Source organism: Gobius niger (assembly GCF_951799975.1).
Source record: "Gobius niger genome assembly, contig: SCAFFOLD_92, whole genome shotgun sequence".
Lineage (NCBI taxonomy): Eukaryota > Metazoa > Chordata > Actinopteri > Gobiiformes > Gobiidae > Gobius > Gobius niger.
Window position 1 is genome coordinate 87,470 of NW_027639075.1, and position 19,171 is coordinate 106,640.

General features: G+C 44.2%; 1 protein-coding gene across 1 annotated transcript; it reads right to left on the reverse strand.

The window, feature by feature from the left end:
* Positions 1 to 909: 909 nt before the first annotated feature.
* LOC306982919 (dynein axonemal heavy chain 5-like) lies at positions 910 to 18,653 on the reverse strand (the record flags this gene model as incomplete). The annotated part of the gene is made up of 13 exons (XM_079583364.1): positions 910 to 1,134; positions 4,264 to 4,485; positions 4,565 to 4,773; positions 6,275 to 6,407; positions 8,411 to 8,599; positions 8,701 to 8,900; positions 9,656 to 9,806; positions 9,947 to 10,068; positions 10,132 to 10,187; positions 14,527 to 14,744; positions 15,932 to 16,246; positions 16,345 to 16,466; positions 18,275 to 18,653. Coding segments are annotated over 13 exons (2,541 nt in total), but the record flags the coding sequence as incomplete, so codon positions are not given.
* Positions 18,654 to 19,171: the final 518 nt, after the last annotated feature.

Genomic DNA, 19,171 nt, shown 5'->3' on the forward strand with positions numbered 1-19,171 from the left:
TAAGTTCTTTTACATGCAGAATGGTTGTACTTAAAACATTATTCAGTCACACAGACATTTATATGGGGAGTCTGGTGTGATAAGGGATTTGCCTCACTGTGCTCGGGTCAGACTGTTTTTAACCTCTTAACTCCCGCCTGAACCGAGAGGATCTTTTTCCTCACGTCATCAGATTTTTTTTTTCCATCATTTTTTTGTTGGGCATTCAACTCATTTTTGTAACTTTTTAGTCATTTTTTGCCACATTTGTCATTTTTTTGTCAATTTTTTATCACAGTTTTTGTCATTTATTTGTCAAATATTTATCACATTGTCACATTTTTGTCATTTTTTGTGACATTTTTGCCACTTTTTCATAACTTTTTCGTCACTTTTTTATCAAATTTCCATCATTGTTTTCGTCTCAGTTTTAACACCTTTTTTCCAGAAGCTTTTGGACTGGGGTAAAGCCAAACTGGAGAAAATGTGCTTGGTTCACGTGGGAGGTAAGGGGTTAATGCAGGCTAATAGTTACCATAGACATGCACTAGCCTAGCACTAGCCTGGCACCACGAATAAAATACATAAAATAGGTACAAACTAGTGAAAGATTTTCCCTCTGATGTTTCTCCGCCCCCTGAGGCCAACACAAAAAAAAAAATTATCCGGAGATATCAACAGTTTTCTTGGCCAACAGCCGATATAGTAAAATACCTCATATCTGCCCGATATATCGGTTGGGACCCGATAAAAATCATTAAATATGACTATGGCTACAGCACACAACTGAAAAGAACCGTACCAGCTCTTCCAGGGAATATAAAATAGTTAAAGAATGAGGTACAACATCACGAGAGCAAAAACAGTGGGGTCCGCGGCCGCCGTACCTCCGCGTGGCGCCGCCGTGCCTCCTTGTGGCGCCGCCGTCCCTCACTTGCAGTCGCAGAGCAGCGCCGTGCCCCTCAGGGTCCAGTGCTCCGGCGGCTGAGTCGAGCGCAGACTCACGGAGAACACGTAGTTGAGGTCAGTGCGTCGGGGTTTCTTGTAGACGGGGCACGAGTACGCGCTCGCCGGGCGCCGGCTGTCCGCCATCTTGGAGCTGTCGCCTGAGCTGACGGCGTAGACGTGGACCACGGGCAGCGGAGTGAAGAGCACCTGCGGCATCATGGGATAAAACTTACAGATGTGCAATGAATGACACGACACTGTATCAATGTCAGTTAAACATCTATAAAGTCGTCTCCTTTGTGTTTGACGGAAAATAATGGGAGTTAAGTTCATGAGAGCCTTGTGTTTCCTAACCTTTGTAGGAGCCTCGTGTTTCCTAACCTTTGTAGGAGCCTCATGTTTCCTAACCTTTGTAGGAGCCTCATGTTTTAAGCCTAACCTTTGTAGGAGCCTCATGTTTCAGCCTAACCTTTGAAGGAGCCTTGTGTTTTAGGCCTAACCTTTGTAGGAGCCTCATGTTTCAGCCTAACCTTTGAAGGAGCCTTGTGTTTTAGGCCTAACCTTTGTAGGAGCCTTGTGTTTTAGGCCTAACCTTTGTAGGAGCCTTGTGTTTCAGGCCTAACCTTTGAAGGAGCCTCATGTTTTTGGCCTAACCTTTGTAGGAGCCTCGTGTTTTAGGCCTAACCTTTGAAGGAGCCTCGTGTTTCAGCCTAACCTTTGTAGGAGCCTCATGTTTCAGGCCTAACCTTTGTAGGAGCCTCATGTTTCAGCCTAACCTTTATAGGAGCCTCATGTTTCAGGCCTAACCTTTGTAGGAGCCTTGTGTTTTAGGCCTAACCTTTGTAGGAGCCTTGTGTTTTAGGCCTAACCTTTGTAGGAGCCTTGTGTTTTAGGCCTAACCTTTGTAGGAGCCTTGTGTTTTAAGCCTAACCTTTGAAGGAGCCTCATGTTTTAGGCCTAACCTTTGTAGGAGCCTTGTGTTTTAAGCCTAACCTTTGTAGGAGCCTTGTGTTTTTGGCCTAACCTTTGAAGGAGTCTTGTGTTTTAAGCCTAACCTTTGAAGGAGCCTTGTGTTTAAAGCCTAACCTTTGTAGGAGCCTTGTGTTTCAGGCCTAACCTTTGTAGGAGCCTTGTGTTTCAGGCCTAACCTTTATAGGAGCCTTGTGTTTCAGGCCTAACCTTTGAAGGAGCCTTGTGTTTCAGGCCTAACCTTTGAAGGAGCCTTGTGTTTTAAGCCTAACCTTTGTAGGAGCCTTGTGTTTCAGGCCTAACCTTTGTAGGAGCCTTGTGTTTTAAGCCTAACCTTTGAAGGAGCCTTGTGTTTTAGGCCTAACCTTTGTAGGAGCCTCATGTTTCAGGCCTAACCTTTGTAGGAGCCTCGTGTTTCAGGCCTAACCTTTGAAGGAGCCTTGTGTTTCAGGCCTAACCTTTGAAGGAGCCTTGTGTTTTAAGCCTAACCTTTGAAGGAGCCTCATGTTTTAAGCCTAACCTTTGAAGGAGCCTCGTGTTTTAAGCCTAACCTTTGTAGGAGCCTTGTGTTTTAGGCCTAACCTTTGAAGGAGCCTTGTGTTTCAGACCTAACCTTTGTAGGAGCCTTGTGTTTTAGGCCTAACCTTTGTAGGAGCCTTGTGTTTTAAGCCTAACCTTTGTAGGAGCCTTGTGTTTCAGACCTAACCTTTGTAGGAGCCTTGTGTTTTAGGCCTAACCTTTGTAGGAGCCTCATGTTTCAGCCTAACCTTTGAAGGAGCCTTGTGTTTTAAGCCTAACCTTTGAAGGAGCCTTGTGTTTCAGACCTAACCTTTGTAGGAGCCTCGTGTTTCAGACCTAACCTTTGTAGGAGCCTCATGTTTCAGCCTAACCTTTGAAGGAGCCTTGTGTTTTAAGCCTAACCTTTGAAGGAGCCTTGTGTTTCAGACCTAACCTTTGTAGGAGCCTCGTGTTTTAGGCCTAACCTTTGTAGGAGCCTTGTGTTTTAAGCCTAACCTTTGTAAGAGCCTTGTGTTTTAAGCCAAACCTTTGAAGGAGCCTTGTGTTTCAGCCTAACCTTTGAAGGAGCCTTGTGTTTCAGCCTAACCTTTGTAGGAGCCTTGTGTTTCAGCCTAACCTTTGAAGGAGCCTTGTGTTTCAGCCTAACCTTTGTAGGAGCCTTGTGTTTCAGGCCTAACCTTTGTAGGAGCCTTGTGTTTTTGGCCTAACCTTTGTAGGAGCCTTGTGTTTTTGGCCTAACCTTTGTAGGAGCCTCGTGTTTTTGGCCTAACCTTTGAAGGAGTCTTGTGTTTTAAGCCTAACCTTTGAAGGAGCCTTGTGTTTCAGGCCTAACCTTTGTAGGAGCCTTGTGTTTCAGGCCTAACCTTTGTAGGAGCCTTGTGTTTCAGACCTAACCTTTGAAGGAGCCTCATGTTTCAGGCCTAACCTTTGTAGGAGCCTTGTGTTTTAGGCCTAACCTTTGTAGGAGCCTCATGTTTCAGCCTAACCTTTGTAGGAGCCTCATGTTTCAGACCTATCCTTTGTAGGAGCCTTGTGTTTTAGGCCTAACCTTTGTAGGAGCCTTGTGTTTTAGGCCTAACCTTTGAAGGAGCCTCGTGTTTTAAGCCTAACCTTTGAAGGAGCCTTGTGTTTTTGGCCTAACCTTTGAAGGAGCCTCATGTTTCAGCCTAACCTTTGTAGGAGCCTCATGTTTCAGGCCTAACCTTTGTAGGAGCCTCGTGTTTTAGGCCTAACCTTTGTAGGAGCCTCGTGTTTTAAGCCTAACCTTTGTAGGAGCCTCGTGTTTTAAGCCTAACCTTTGAAGGAGCCTTGTGTTTTAGGCCTAACCTTTGAAGGAGCCTTGTGTTTTAAGCCTAACCTTTGTAGGAGCCTTGTGTTTTAAGCCTAACCTTTGAAGGAGCCTTGTGTTTTAGGCCTAACCTTTGAAGGAGCCTTGTGTTTTAAGCCTAACCTTTGTAGGAGCCTTGTGTTTTAAGCCTAACCTTTGTAGGAGCCTCATGTTTTTGGCCTAACCTTTGTAGGAGCCTCATGTTTCAGGCCTAACCTTTGTAGGAGCCTCATGTTTTAAGCCTAACCTTTATAGGAGCCTCATGTTTCAGGCCTAACCTTTGTAGGAGCCTCGTGTTTTAGGCCTAACCTTTGAAGGAGCCTTGTGTTTTAGGCCTAACCTTTGTAGGAGCCTTGTGTTTTAGGCCTAACCTTTATAGGAGCCTCGTGTTTTAGGCCTAACCTTTGTAGGAGCCTCATGTTTCAGCCTAACCTTTGTAGGAGCCTCATGTTTTAGGCCTAACCTTTGTAGGAGCCTCATGTTTCCTAACCTTTGTAGGAGCCTCGTCTTTCAGGCCTAACCTTGGCTGAAGCCTCCGTGAGTCGGGCGTTGCGTCGGTCCCACCCGGCGCCGTCCAGGAACAGCCCGTGGATGTAGACTCCGCCCACGTCGTCGGGGGGCGGGGCCGACACGTCCTCCTTCATCATCTTGGTGACGTCGTTGCTGAGCAGCACCGAGTCCAGGGCCCAGCCTCTGGCCTGGTTCCGGCGCGTCGTCTCCTGCCGCATCGCCGTCAGGAAGCCCTGGAGGCACCGACGGGTCTGTGAGGTCAGGCTAAAACATGTACAACGGGCGCGATACCGGCTGAAGCTCCAGAGGCACCTGTGGGTTGAAGAATCCCGTGAGCCAGAAGGCGGTGGGTCGGCCGGTGCTGATCCAGGAGCAGAGCTGCTGGTTCCTCTCCAGGAGCTCAGAGAACCAGAACCCCAGAGACGCCGACGCCCAGCTGAGCCTGAGCCACGAGCCGGGGATCCGAGCGTCGAACAGGCAGTCCAGGGCCTCGCGCAGCTCCTCGGACATCACGATGGAGCCTGCAGAGAAGAAACCAGGCTAAACCAGGCTAAACCAGGCTAAACAAGGCTAAACCAGGGCCTCGCGCAGCTCCTCGGACATCACGATGGAGCCTGCGGAGAGGAAACCAGGCTAAACCAGGACAAACCAGGCTAAACAAGGCTAAACAAGGCTAAACCAGGCTAAACCAGGGCCTCGCGCAGCTCCTCGGACATCACGATGGAGCCTGCGGAGAGGAAACCAGGCTAAACCAGGCTAAACAAGGCTAAACAAGGCTAAACCAGGGCCTCGCGCAGCTCCTCGGACATCACGATGGAGCCTGCGGAGAGGAAACCAGGCTAAACCAGGCTAAACCAGGCTAAACCAGGCTAAACCAGGCTAAACCAGGCTAAACCAGGCTAAACCAGGGCCTCGCGCAGCTCCTCGGACATCACGATGGAGCCTGCGGAGAGGAAACCAGAGGAAACCAGGCTAAACCAGGCTAAACCAGGCTAAACCAGGGCCTCGCGCAGCTCCTCGGACATCACGATGGAGCCTGCGGAGAGGAAACCAGGCTAAACCAGGCTAAACCAGGACAAACAAGGCTAAACCAGGGCCTCGCGCAGCTCCTCGGACATCACGATGGAGCCTGAGGAGAGGAAACCAGGCTAAACCAGGACAAACCAGGCTAAACAAGGCTAAACCAGGGCCTCGCGCAGCTCCTCGGACATCACGATGGAGCCTGCGGAGAGGAAACCAGGCTAAACCAGGACAAACCAGGACAAACCAGGACAAACCAGGGCCTCGCGCAGCTCCTCGGACATCACGATGGAGCCTGCGGAGAGGAAACCAGGCTAAACCAGGCTAAACCAGAGGAAACCAGGCTAAACCAGGCTAAACCAGAGGAAACCAGGCTAAACCAGGGCCTCGTGCAGCTCCTCGGACATCACGATGGAGCCTGAGGAGAGTAAACCAGGCTAAACCAGGACAAACCAGGCTAAACCAGAGGAAACCAGGCTAAACCAGGGCCTCGTGCAGCTCCTCGGACATCACGATGGAGCCTGTGGAGAGGAAACCAGAGGAAACCAGGCCAAACCAGGCTAAACCAGGACAAACCAGGCTAAACCAGGGCCTCGTGCAGCTCCTCGGACATCACGATGGAGCCTGAGGAGAAGAAACCAGAAGAAACCAGGCTAAACCAGGCTAAACTAGGCTAAACCAGGACAAACCAGGGCCTCGAGCAGCTCCACGGACATCACGATGGAGCCTGAGGAGAGGAAAACAGGCTAAACCAGGCTAAGCCAGGCTAAACCAGAGCTAAACAGACTAAACCAGGCTAAACCAGGCTAAACCAGGGCCTCGCGCAGCTCCTCAGACAGCACGATGGAGCCTGCGGAGAGGAAACCAGAGGAAAACAGGCTAAACCAGGCTAAACCAGGCTAAACCAGGGCCTCGCACATCACTACTATAACATTATTACACAGATCAGATCAAATGTCTGTTAAAAATAGAAACATGTTGGATCCAGAGCAGGGGAAGTACCGTCGATGGCGAGCAGCAGGTCACTGAGCGCGCTCCGCACTCGGCTGATGATTCGCTGCATGCGGTCCACTTCCTGCCGGAGGAAGATGTTCATTGGCTGAAGAGCGCCCATCTTCTGCAGCTGAGAGCGAACCTACAGCAGCACAGAGGAGGAAGATCCAGCTCAGACTCTTATATACGGTCTCTCAGGAGCGGTAACAATCCATCGTTAATCCATCAGAAACAGTTCAGAAAAGTCACACTGTAAGTATTGTTTTGGTGAACATGTGTTTCATACAGGGGCGGATTCTGGAAGAGCACAGAGGGGCCACCAGTCCCGCCTCAACCGAGCTTTACCCAAATCTAAAAGCTGAAAAGAAAAGCATCAAAATAGCGAGAAAAAGAGGATGAAAAGATGAGATAAACACAACAAAAAATGATAGATTTTTTAAAACAACAAAAATATGACAAAAATGTGGTGACGTGACGAAAAGTTTCCATCACTTTTGTAGGTCTTAGCTTTCAAATGAGGCGTTACATTGTTGATCTCCAGACGAGAAGCTTTCAGATTTGGGTAAAGCCCAGTATTAAAAAACATTAATCTGAAAGGAGTTCCGTGGAGTATGGTGCACCACAAGGTTCAATTTTGGGACCGTTATTATTTATTATTTATATGAATGATTTTGCTTCTGTTTCTACGACCGCCTTTCCCGCTCTTTTTGCTGATGATGCCGATCAAAAAAATAATAATAAAAAGCAGAACTGGGGAAAGTCGTTATTGTTCAGGTGGGAGGTAAGAGGTTAACCTCTTACCTCCCACCTGAACGGAGCACATTTTCTCCAGTTTGGCTTTACCCGAATCAAAAAGCTTCTTAGGAAAAAAGCATCAAAAACTCAACAAAAATGTGACAAAATGTGACAAAAATTCAACAAAAATGTGACAAAAATTCAACAAAAACTCAACAAAAATGTGACAAAAATTCAACAAAAATGTGACAAAATTTCAACAAAAATGTAACAAAAACTCAACAAAAATGTGACAAAAATGTGACAAAAATGTGACAAAAACTCAACAAAAATGTGACAAAAATTCAACAAAAACTCAACAAAAATGTGACAAAAATTCGACAAAAATGTGACAAAAATTCAACAAAAACTCAACAAAAATGTAACAAAAACTCGACAAAAATGTGACAAAAATTCAACAAAACTGCAACAAAAACTCAACAAAAAAATTACAAAATTTCAACAAAAAGTGACAAAAAAGAGAAGAAGTTTGGGCATCTCTGCTGAGACGCTGCCCCCGCGACCCGGCCCCGGATAAAGTGGAAGAAAATGGATGGATGGATGGATGGATGGATGGAAAAGAGAAAAAACAAAAAACAAAAGGTTAGGGCTGTGCAATTAATCGAAATTCGATTACGATTTCGATTACAACAGTAAACGATTACAAAATTAGCATAATCGAAAAAAATCGAAAAAAAAAAAAAAAAAAAAAAAACTTTTTTTTTCAATTTTTCAATCTTTTAATTTTTTTCACTTTTTTGCTGGATTTTAGTAATTTTTTTGCTGGATTTTAGTAATTTTTTTGCTGGATTTTTGTATTTTTTTTGATGGATTTTTTAAATTTTTTTGATGGATTTTTGTCTTTTTTTGATGGATTTTTGTCTTTTTTTTGATGGATTTTTGTCTTTTTTTGATGGATTTTTGTGACTTTTTTGATGGATTTTTGTCTTTTTTTTGATGGATTTTTGTCTTTTTTTGATGGATTTTTGTGACTTTTTTGATGGATTTTTGTGACTTTTTTGATGGATTTTTTTAAAGGCAACAAATAATCGTTTGAATAATCGTGATTTCAATTATGACAAAAATAATCGTGATTATTATTTTTTCAATAATCGAGCAGCCCTACAGAAGGTGACACAACACAGCAACAACGCGAGGAAAAAGGTCAGTTTTGTGGGTCTTAGCTTTCAAATGAGGTGTTACACAGCCAAAAGAGGACAGAATACATTTGGTTTAGGCGGGTGGTAAGAGGTTAAAATATGTATTTGTGGAAGTGTCACAATTACGCTAATTTGGGCCGGGCTGGTCAGAGTCCAGGGCTGTTTTTCAGTCCCAGTCCGGCCCTGATTTCATATGAATGAGAAGCTGTACCTCGTGAGGGACGTAGTCGGGCGGAAGCTTCTGCAGCATCTCCTGGGCCAGTCTCTGGACGCTGCTCTCCCTGGTCTCGCCGGCTCCGCCCCCGCCGTCCTTCGGTTGGATGTTGATGATGGTGCTCAGCGTCTCATTGGCCAGATTCGTTTGGTACGTGATGTCGGCGTTCGGATGGAGCCCGAAAACCTGCCACCACAACGTGTTGGTCAAAATGGTGCATCTGCTTTTACTCTGACATGAAGATGCTGAAGAAGAAAGATCTCCACTGCGGCTCCTGTGGCTCTGACCTCGGGCGAGTCCAGCGGCGGCAGCTCCTCCACGTGCTGCAGGATGTCGTGGACGGACGAGGCCTTCTGAGGCAGCGTGTAGCCCTTGTAGAAGCAGAAGGTCTCGCTGAAGAGGTTCTCGCTGAACCAAACCTGAGTGAAGGTGTTCAGGAGATGCTTGTCCAGGTCATCGGTGACTCTGCCGCCGTACTGGACCTCACCTGGACACACACGCTCAGATGAACCACCCACTCATGACCAGACTAACCCCCACCGGCTCACTTTAACCCCTTAACTCCCACCTGAACCGAGCACAATTTCTCCAGTTTGGCTTTACCCCAATCCAAAAGCTTCTGGAAAAAATGACAAAAAATGGATTAAGAAATTGCCGAAAAAATTACAAAACTGTGACAAAAATGTGATGAAAATTTGACCAAAAAATTACTAAAATTTGACAAAAATTTGACAAAAATTTGACAAAAAATGACAAAAAATTGACAAAAAATGTGACAAAAAAGTGACAAAAAAGTGATAAAAATGTGACCAAAAATGATGTTACAAAATGTGACAAAAAATGGATTAAAAAACTGCAGAAAAAATGTCAAAACTGTGACCAAAAAAATGAGAAAAATGTGACAAAAAAAATAAAAAAATAGATAAAAAATTGACGAGAAAATGATAAAAATGTGACAAAATGTGATGAAAATTTGACAAAAAAATGTGACCATAAAATGACAAAAATGTGACAAAAAAAGAGAAAAATGTGACAAAAATGAGTTGAATACCCAAAACAATTATGGAAAATAAATCTAACGGCGTGAGGAAAAAGATCCTCTCGGTTCAGGCGGGAGTTAAGAGGTTAACTCCGGTCCGGGTTAGGTCCGGCGTAAAACTTAGAGAGCGACAAAAACAACACTGCTTTTGGGCCGCGTTCCTGGACAGTCATGTGACCGCGGAGAGAAGACGCTGGACTGACCGAGCATGTATCTCAGGCAGCTCCAGTCCACCGCTCTCCTCTGGCCCGTGTTCTCCAGAAGGTTCTGCACAAACTGGAGGCTGGAGGTGAAGTCGGCCTGGTTGAACTCGTACGGGATGTTCCAGCCCAGCGGCCCGAACTTACGGCGCTCCTGAGACGACAGAGGGCGGGGTCAGAGGGCGGGGTCAGAGGGCGGGGCAGAGGAGGGTCAGAGGGGGGTCAGTGGGCGGGGTCAGAGAGCGGGTCAGAGGGCGGGTCAGAGAGCGAGTCAGAGGCCGTGCTGGCACACACCTGCACCGTGGTGTGGAGGAAGGCCACGGCGAACAGCAGAGGGCGCCACTGAGGCAGGTCACTGACGTCCAGCTGGTCCTGGGTCAGTCCCCCGAAAGTCCTCTTCAGCCCGGCCTTCATCCCTGAAACAACGACACCGTGAGCCTAAACCCGGAGGGAACAGAGAGTGGGACGTGGAGACTCACCCAGCGGGGGCTCGTTGGTGAATTTGATGGACGACTGAAGGAAAGTGATGGGAAACCTGCAACATTTACCATCAGACACATCCGAGCAGAGAGGAGGTACACGGACAAGCACGTTTATAAGGTCTGACAGTGAAGGAGCCGAACTTTGAGGATCAGAATTAGAGTCACTAACCATGAACCTGCTTCAGATGGGAAAGGAAGAAACTAAAGCTGAGTATCAGTAGCATTAGCAGTAGTATCAGTAGTATCAGTAGTATTAGCAGTAACATCAGTAGTATTAGCAGTAATTGCAGTAGTATCAGTAGTATTAGCAGTAACATCAGTAGTATTAGCAGTAATTGCAGTAGTATCAGTAGTATTAGCAGTAGTATCAGTAGTATCAGCAGTAGTATCAGTAGTATTAGCAGTAACATCAGTAGTATCAGCAGTAGTATCAGTAGTATCAGCAGTAGTATCAGTAGTATTAGCAGTAACATCAGTAGTATTAGCAGTAATTGCAGTAGTATCAGTAATATCAGCAGTAGTATCAGTAATATCAGCACTAGTATCAGTAGTATTAGCAGTAGCACAGTAGTATCAGTAGTATTAGCAGTAGTATCAGTAGTATCAGTAGTATCAGTAGTATTAGCAGTAGCATCAGTAGTATTAGCAGTAGTATCAGTAGTATTAGCAGTAGTATCAGTAGTATTAGCAGTAGTATCAGTAGTATTAGCAGTAGTATCAGTAGTATTAGCAGTAGCACAGTAGTATCAGTAGTATTAGCAGTAGTATCAGTAGTATTAGCAGTAGCATCAGTAGTATTAGCAGTAGTATCAGTAGTATTAGCAGTAGCACAGTAGTATCAGTAGTATTAGCAGTATTAGCAGTAGCATCAGTAGTATTAGCAGTAGCATCAGTAGTATTAGCAGTAGCATCAGTAGTATTAGCAGTAGTATCAGTAGTATTAGCAGTAGTATCAGTAGTATTAGCAGTAGCACAGTAGTATCAGTAGTATTAGCAGTAGTATCAGTAGTATCAGTAGTATCAGTAGTATCAGTAGTATTAGCAGTAGCATCAGTAGTATTAGCAGTAGTATCAGTAGTATTAGCAGTAGTATCAGTAGTATTAGCAGTAGCATCAGTAGTATTAGCAGTAGTATCAGTAGTATTAGCAGTAGCATCAGTAGTATTAGCAGTAGCATCAGTAGTATTAGCAGTAGCATCAGTAGTATTAGCAGTAGCATCAGTAGTATTAGCAGTAGCATCAGTAGTATTAGCAGTATTAGCAGTAGCATCAGTAGTATTAGCAGTAGTATCAGTAGTATTAGCAGTAGCATCAGTAGTATTAGCAGTAGCATCAGTAGTATTAGCAGTATTAGCAGTAGTATCAGTAGTATTAGCAGTATTAGCAGTAGCATCAGTAGTATTAGCAGTAGTATCAGTAGTATTAGCAGTAGTATCAGTAGTATTAGCAGTAGTATTAGCAGTATTAGCAGTAGCATCAGTAGTATTAGCAGTAGTATCAGTAGTATTAGCAGTAGTATTAGCAGTATTAGCAATAGCATCAGTAGCATTAGCAGTAGCATCAGTAGCATCAGTAGTATTAGCAGTAGCATCAGTAGTAATAGCAGTATTAGCAGTAGCATCAGTAGTATTAGCAGTAGCATCAGTAGTATTAGCAGTATTAGCAGTAGTATCAGTAGTATTAGCAGTAGTATTAGCAGTATTAGCAGTAGCATCAGTAGTATTAGCAGTAGCATCAGTAGTATTAGCAGTAGCATCAGTAGTATTAGCAGTAGTATCAGTAGTATTAGCAGTAGCATCAGTAGTATTTGCAGTAGCAGCAGTAGTATTAGTAGTAGCACAGTAGTATTAGCAGTAGTATCAGTAGTATTAGCAGTAGTATTAGCAGTATTAGCAGTAGCATCAGTAGTATTAGCAGTAGTATCAGTAGTATTAGCAGTAGTATTAGCAGTATTAGCAGTAGCATCAGTAGTATTAGCAGTAGCATCAGTAGCATCAGTAGTATTAGCAGTAGCATCAGTAGTAATAGCAGTATTAGCAGTAGCATCAGTAGTATTAGCAGTAGCATCAGTAGTATTAGCAGTATTAGCAGTAGTATCAGTAGTATTAGCAGTAGTATTAGCAGTAGTATCAGTAGTATCAGTAGTATTAGCAGTAGCATCAGTAGTATTAGCAGTAGCATCAGTAGTATTAGCAGTAGTATCAGTAGTATTAGCAGTAGCATCAGTAGTATTAGCAGTAGCATCAGTAGTATTAGCAGTAGCATCAGTAGCATCAGTAGTATTAGCAGTAGCATCAGTAGCATCAGTAGTATTAGCAGTAGCATCAGTAGTATTAGCAGTAGCATCAGTAGTATTAGCAGTAGTATCAGTAGTATTAGCAGTAGCATCAGTAGTATTAGCAGTAGCATCAGTAGTATTAGCAGTATTAGCAGTAGTATCAGTAGTATTAGCAGTAGCATCAGTAGTATTAGCAGTATTAGCAGTAGTATCAGTAGCATTAGCAGTATTAGCAGTAGCATCAGTAGTATTAGCAGTATTAGCAGTAGCATCAGTAGTATTAGCAGTATTAGCAGTAGTATCAGTAGTATTAGCAGTAGCATCAGTAGTATTAGCAGTAGTATCAGTAGCATCAGTAGTATTAGCAGTATTAGCAGTAGTATCAGTAGTATCAGTAGTATTAGCAGTATTAGCAGTAGTATCAGTAGCATTAGCAGTATTAGCAGTAGCATCAGTAGTATTAGCAGTATTAGCAGTAGCATCAGTAGTATTAGCAGTATTAGCAGTAGCATCAGTAGTATTAGCAGTAGTATCAGTAGTATTAGCAGTAGTATCAGTAGTATTAGCAGTAGTATCAGTAGTATTAGCAGTAGTATCAGTAGTATCAGTAGTATCAGTAGTATTAGCAGTAGCATCAGTAGTATTAGCAGTAGCATCAGTAGTATTAGCAGTAGTATCAGTAGTATTAGCAGTAGTATCAGTAGTATTAGCAGTAGTATCAGTAGTATCAGTAGTATCAGTAGTATTAGCAGTAGCATCAGTAGTATTAGCAGTAGCATCAGTAGTATTAGCAGTAGTATCAGTAGTATTAGCAGTAGCATCAGTAGTATTAGCAGTAGCATCAGTAGTATTAGCAGTAGTATCAGTAGTATTAGCAGTAGCATCAGTAGTATTAGCAGTATTAGCAGTAGTATCAGTAGTATTAGCAGTAGCATCAGTAGTATTAGCAGTAGTATCAGTAGTATTAGCAGTAGTATCAGTAGTATTAGCAGTAGCATCAGTAGTATTAGCAGTAGTATCAGTAGTATTAGCAGTAGCATCAGTAGTATTAGCAGTATTAGCAGTAGTATCAGTAGTATTAGCAGTAGCATCAGTAGTATTAGCAGTATTAGCAGTAGTATCAGTAGTATTAGCAGTAGCATCAGTAGTATTAGCAGTAGTATCAGTAGCATCAGTAGTATTAGCAGTAGTATCAGTAGTATCAGTAGTATTAGCAGTATTAGCAGTAGTATCAGTAGCATTAGCAGTATTAGCAGTAGCATCAGTAGTATTAGCAGTATTAGCAGTAGCATCAGTAGTATTAGCAGTATTAGCAGTAGCATCAGTAGTATTAGCAGTAGTATCAGTAGTATTAGCAGTAGTATCAGTAGTATTAGCAGTAGTATCAGTAGTATTAGCAGTAGTATCAGTAGTATCAGTAGTATCAGTAGTATTAGCAGTAGCATCAGTAGTATTAGCAGTAGCATCAGTAGTATTAGCAGTAGTATCAGTAGTATTAGCAGTAGTATCAGTAGTATTAGCAGTAGTATCAGTAGTATTAGTAGTAGCACAGTAGTATCAGTAGTATTAGCAGTAGCATCAGTAGTATTAGCAGTAGTATCAGTAGTATTAGCAGTAGCATCAGTAGTATTAGCAGTATTAGCAGTAGTATCAGTAGTATTAGCAGTAGCATCAGTAGTATTAGCAGTAGTATCAGTAGTATTAGCAGTAGCATCAGTAGTATTAGCAGTAGCATCAGTAGTATTTGCAGTAGCAGCAGTAGTATTAGCAGTAGTATCAGTAGTATTAGCAGTAGTATCAGTAGTATTAGCAGTAGTATCAGTAGTATTAGCAGTAGTATCAGTAGCATTAGCAGTAGTATCAGTAGTATTAGCAACAGCACAGTAGTATCAGTAGTATCAGCAGTATTAGCAGTAGTATCAGTAGTATCAGTAGTATTAGCAGCAGCACAGTAGTATCAGTAGCATCAGCAGTATTAGCAGTAATTGCAGTAGTATCAGTAGTATTAGCAGTAGCACAGTAGTATTAGCAGAAGTATCAGTAGCATCAGTAGCATCAGTAGTATTTGCAGTAGTATTAGCAGCAGTATTTGCAGTAGTATCAGTAGCGCGTACTTGGGGTGCACGTCGGTGGTGACCCACACTCTAAACCCCGCCTGCACTTCCTCCTCCGGCCCACAGGTGACGCTCTCCAGCAGCTCGTCCAGGAAGTGCAGGCCCAGGTGACAGTTCTGCAGGAGGAGCCAACCGCCATCGCCGCGGCTCTGGGCCAACAGCCGCCGCGCGTGCACTTCCTGTCCCTGCCCCATGGAGATGGGCCGGCACGGCGCCCCCTGCAGGAGGAGAATCAAAAAGCTTCTTGGGAAAAAGGCAACAAAACAGACACAAAAAATGAGAAGAAAAAAAGGATGTAAACTCAACAAAAAAGAGACAAAAATTGAACCAAAATGTGACAAAAATTCAACCAAAAAGTGACAAAAATTCAACCAAAAAGTGACAAAAATTCAACCAAAATGCGACAAAAATTCAACAAAAATGTGACAAAAATTCAACAAAAAAGTGACAAAAATTCAATAAAAATTCAATAAAAATGTGACAAAAATTCAACCAAAAAGTGACAAAAATTCAACAAAAATGTGACAAAAATTCAAACAAAATGTGACAAAAATTCAACAAAAATGTGACAAAAATTCAACAAAAATGTGACAAAAAATCAACAAAAATGTGACAAAAAATCAACAAAAATGTGACAAAAAATCAACAAAAATGTGACAAAAATTCAACCAAAAAGTGACAAAAATTCAATAAAAATTCAATAAAAATGTGACAAAAATTCAACAAAAAAGTGACAAAAATTCAACAAAAATGTGACAAAAATTCAAACAAAATGTGACAAAAATTCAACAAAAATGTGACAAAAATTCAACCAAAATGTGACAAAAATTCAACCAAAATGTGACAAAAATTCAACCAAAATGTGACAAAAAATCAACAAAAATGTGACAAAAATTCAACAAAAAAGTGACAAAAATTCAACCAAAATGTGACAAAAATTCAACTAAAAAGTGACAAAAATTCAACAAAAATTTGACAAAAATTCAACAAAAAAGTGACAAAAATTCAACAAAAATGTGACAAAAATTCAACAAAAATGTGACAAAAACTCAACAAAAATATGACAAAAACTCAACAAAAATGTGACAAAAATCCAACAAAAATTCAACCAAAATGTGAGAAAAATTCCACCAAAATGTGAGAAAAATTCCACCAAAAAGTGACAAAAATTCAACAAAAATGTGACAAAAATTCAACAAAAAAGTGACAAAAATTCAACAAAAAAGTGACAAAAATTCAACCGAAAAAAGAGACAAAAACTCAACAAAAATGTGACAAAAACTCAACCAAAATGTGACAAAAATTCAACAAAAATGTGACAAAGGTCAGTAAGTGTTAGATCTAAAGAGCACGGCGCCCCCTGCAGGAGGAGAGCACCAGGTCAGTAAGTAAGTAGTGCCGTGACCTTGGCTTTGGCGAGGCGTTCGATGTTCTCCGTGGGGTCGGAGCCCATGGACAGCAGACAGACCAGGGGGGTGCTGCAGTCTCCCTCCGCCCACAGCGCCTCCAGGTCCAGCACCAGCCCCCCCGTGAAGGCGGCGCCCAGGGCCTCCGCGATGTAGCGCCGGGCCTGGGCGATGGTGCGGTCGGGGCACCAGCTGCGCACCAGCAGCAGCCTCCTGAAGGGGTCCAGGCGGCTCTCGTACCCGTCAGGGAGAGCGGCGTCTTCGGGCGCGGGATGATCGAACCAGGCCTTCCAGCCGCGCTCGCCCTGACTCACCTGCAGGAGAAGCACGAGGTTCACGGGGAACACCACGTTCTTCTAGTTTTGTTAAGTTCCTTCCATGTTTTCAGGACTTCCACTGGACGGGCTCTGACCTGTCGGAGGATGTTGGTGAACGGCGGCAGAGACGAGAGCTGCACCAGGTTCAGCCACGTCTGGTCCAGGATCCAGCGCTTGGGCTTTGGCTCCACAGAGTTCAGGTCCAGAGACGCTCCCCCTGCAAGACATCACACATCTGACCCTCTCCTCCTCCTCTGCTCCTCTAGATCATCACACCCTCTCCTCCTCCTCTGCTCCTCTAGATCATCACACCCTCTCCTCCTCCTCTGCTCCTCTAGATCATCACACCCTCTCCTCCTCCTCTGCTCCTCTAGATCATCACACTCTCTCCTCCTCCTCTGCTCCTCTAGATCATCACACCCTCTCCTCCTCTGCTCCTCTAGATCATCACACCCTCTCCTCCTCCTCTGCTCCTCTAGATCATCACACCCTCTCCTCCTCTGCTCCTCTAGATCATCACACCCTCTCCTCCTCTGCTCCTCTAGATCATCACACCCTCTCCTCCTCCTCTGCTCCTCTAGATCATCACACCCTCTCCTCCTCCTCTGCTCCTCTAGATCATCTGACCCTCTCCTCCTCCTCTGCTCCTCTAGATCATCTGACCCTCTCCTCCTCCTCTGCTCCTCTAGATCATCACACCCTCTCCTCCTCTCCTCCTCTAGATCATCACACTCTCTCCTCTTCTGCTCCTCTAGATCATCACACCCTCTCCTCCTCCTCTGCTCCTCTAGATCATCACACCCTCTCCTCCTCCTCCTCTGCTCCTCTAGATCATCACACTCTCTCCTCCTCCTCCTCTAGATCATCACACCCTCTCCTCCTCCTCTGCTCCTCTCGATCATCCCACTCTCTCCTCCTCTGCTCCTCTCGATCATCTGACTCTCTCCTCCTCCTCCTCTGCTCCTCTAGATCATCACACCCTCTCCTCCTCTGCTCCTCTTGATCATCACACCCTCTCCTCCTCCTCTGCTCCTCTAGATCATCACACTCTCTCCTCCTCCTCTGCTCCTCTAGATCATCACACCCTCTCCTCCTCTGCTCCTCTAGATCATCACACCCTCTCCTCCTCCTCTGCTCCTCTAGATCATCACACCCTCTCCTCCTCTGCTCCTCTAGATCATCACACCCTCTCCTCCTCTGCTCCTCTAGATCATCACACCCTCTCCTCCTCCTCTGCTCCTCTAGATCATCACACCCTCTCCTCCTCCTCTGCTCCTCTAGATCATCTGACCCTCTCCTCCTCCTCTGCTCCTCTAGATCATCTGACCCTCTCCTCCTCCTCTGCTCCTCTAGATCATCACACCCTCTCCTCCTCTCCTCCTCTAGATCATCACACTCTCTCCTCTTCTGCTCCTCTAGATCATCACACCCTCTCCTCCTCCTCTGCTCCTCTAGATCATCACACCCTCTCCTCCTCCTCCTCTGCTCCTCTAGATCATCACACTCTCTCCTCCTCCTCCTCTAGATCATCACACCCTCTCCTCCTCCTCTGCTCCTCTCGATCATCTGACTCTCTCCTCCTCCTCCTCTGCTCCTCTAGATCATCACACCCTCTCCTCCTCTGCTCCTCTTGATCATCACACCCTCTCCTCCTCCTCTGCTCCTCTAGATCATCACACCCTCTCCTCCTCCTCTGCTCCTCTAGATCATCACACTCTCTCCTCCTCCTCTGCTCCTCTAGATCATCACACCCTCTCCTCCTCCTCTGCTCCTCTAGATCATCACACCCTCTCCTCCTCTCCTCCTCCTCTGCTCCTCTAGATCATCACACTCTCTCCTCCTCCTCTGCTCCTCTAGATCATCACACCCTCTCCTCCTCTCCTCCTCTCCTCCTCCTCTGCTCCTCTAGATCATCTGACTCTCTCCTCCTCCTTTGCTCCTCTTGATCATCAGACCCTCTCCTCCTCCTCTGCTCCTCTTGATCATCAGACCGTTTCCCCTCCTCCTCTCCTCTCTGTACTCTACCTTTGATGAAGGTGAGCACCTCCTGCTGGGAGATGTTCCTGGCCTGCAGGTCGATCTTCAGGGCGAGCAGCAGGGTGAAGAGCAGCTTGTGCTCCTCGTACAGCCCTCTGCAGGTGTAGAGGAACACCTGGAGCGTGAGGCACTGGATGATGTTTCCGATGCGTTTGGCGGTGACGGGAGAACGCGCCGAGTCCTTCATGGAGGAGTCGAAGAGCCCGAGGAACTGCCTCAGCGACGTCTGGTACATGACGTTCACCACGGACATGTCCACGATCAGGAAGTACAGGATGCTGCCCCTGGTGGCCACGGGGCGGTACTCCTCCCGCGCCTGGTTGATCTTCACCTCCGTGTCCGCCGCGATGGACAGCTTCTCGCTCACCTGCAGGACAACAAAAATGTGACAAAAAGTCAACAAAAATGTGACAAAAATTCAACAAAAAAGAGACAAAAATTCAACAAAAAAGAGACAAAAATTCAACAAAAAAGAGACAAAAAATAAACAAAAATGTGACAAAAATTCAACAAAAGTTCAACAAAAATGTGACAAAAATTAAACAGAAAAGAGACAAAAATTCAACAAAAATGTGACAAAAATTCAACAAAAATGTGACAAAAACTCAACAAAAATGTGACAAAAACTCAACAAAAATGTGACAAAAATTCAACAAAAAATTGACAAAAATTCAAAAAAATGTGACAAAAATTCAAAAAAATGTGACAAAAATTCAACAAAAATGTGACAAAAATTCAACAAAAATGTGACAAAAATTCAACAAAAATGTGACAAAAATTCAAAAAAATGTGACAAAAATTCAACCAAAACGTGACAAAAATTCAACAAAAATGTGACAAAAATTCAACAAAAATGTGACAAAAATGTGACAAAAATTAAATAAA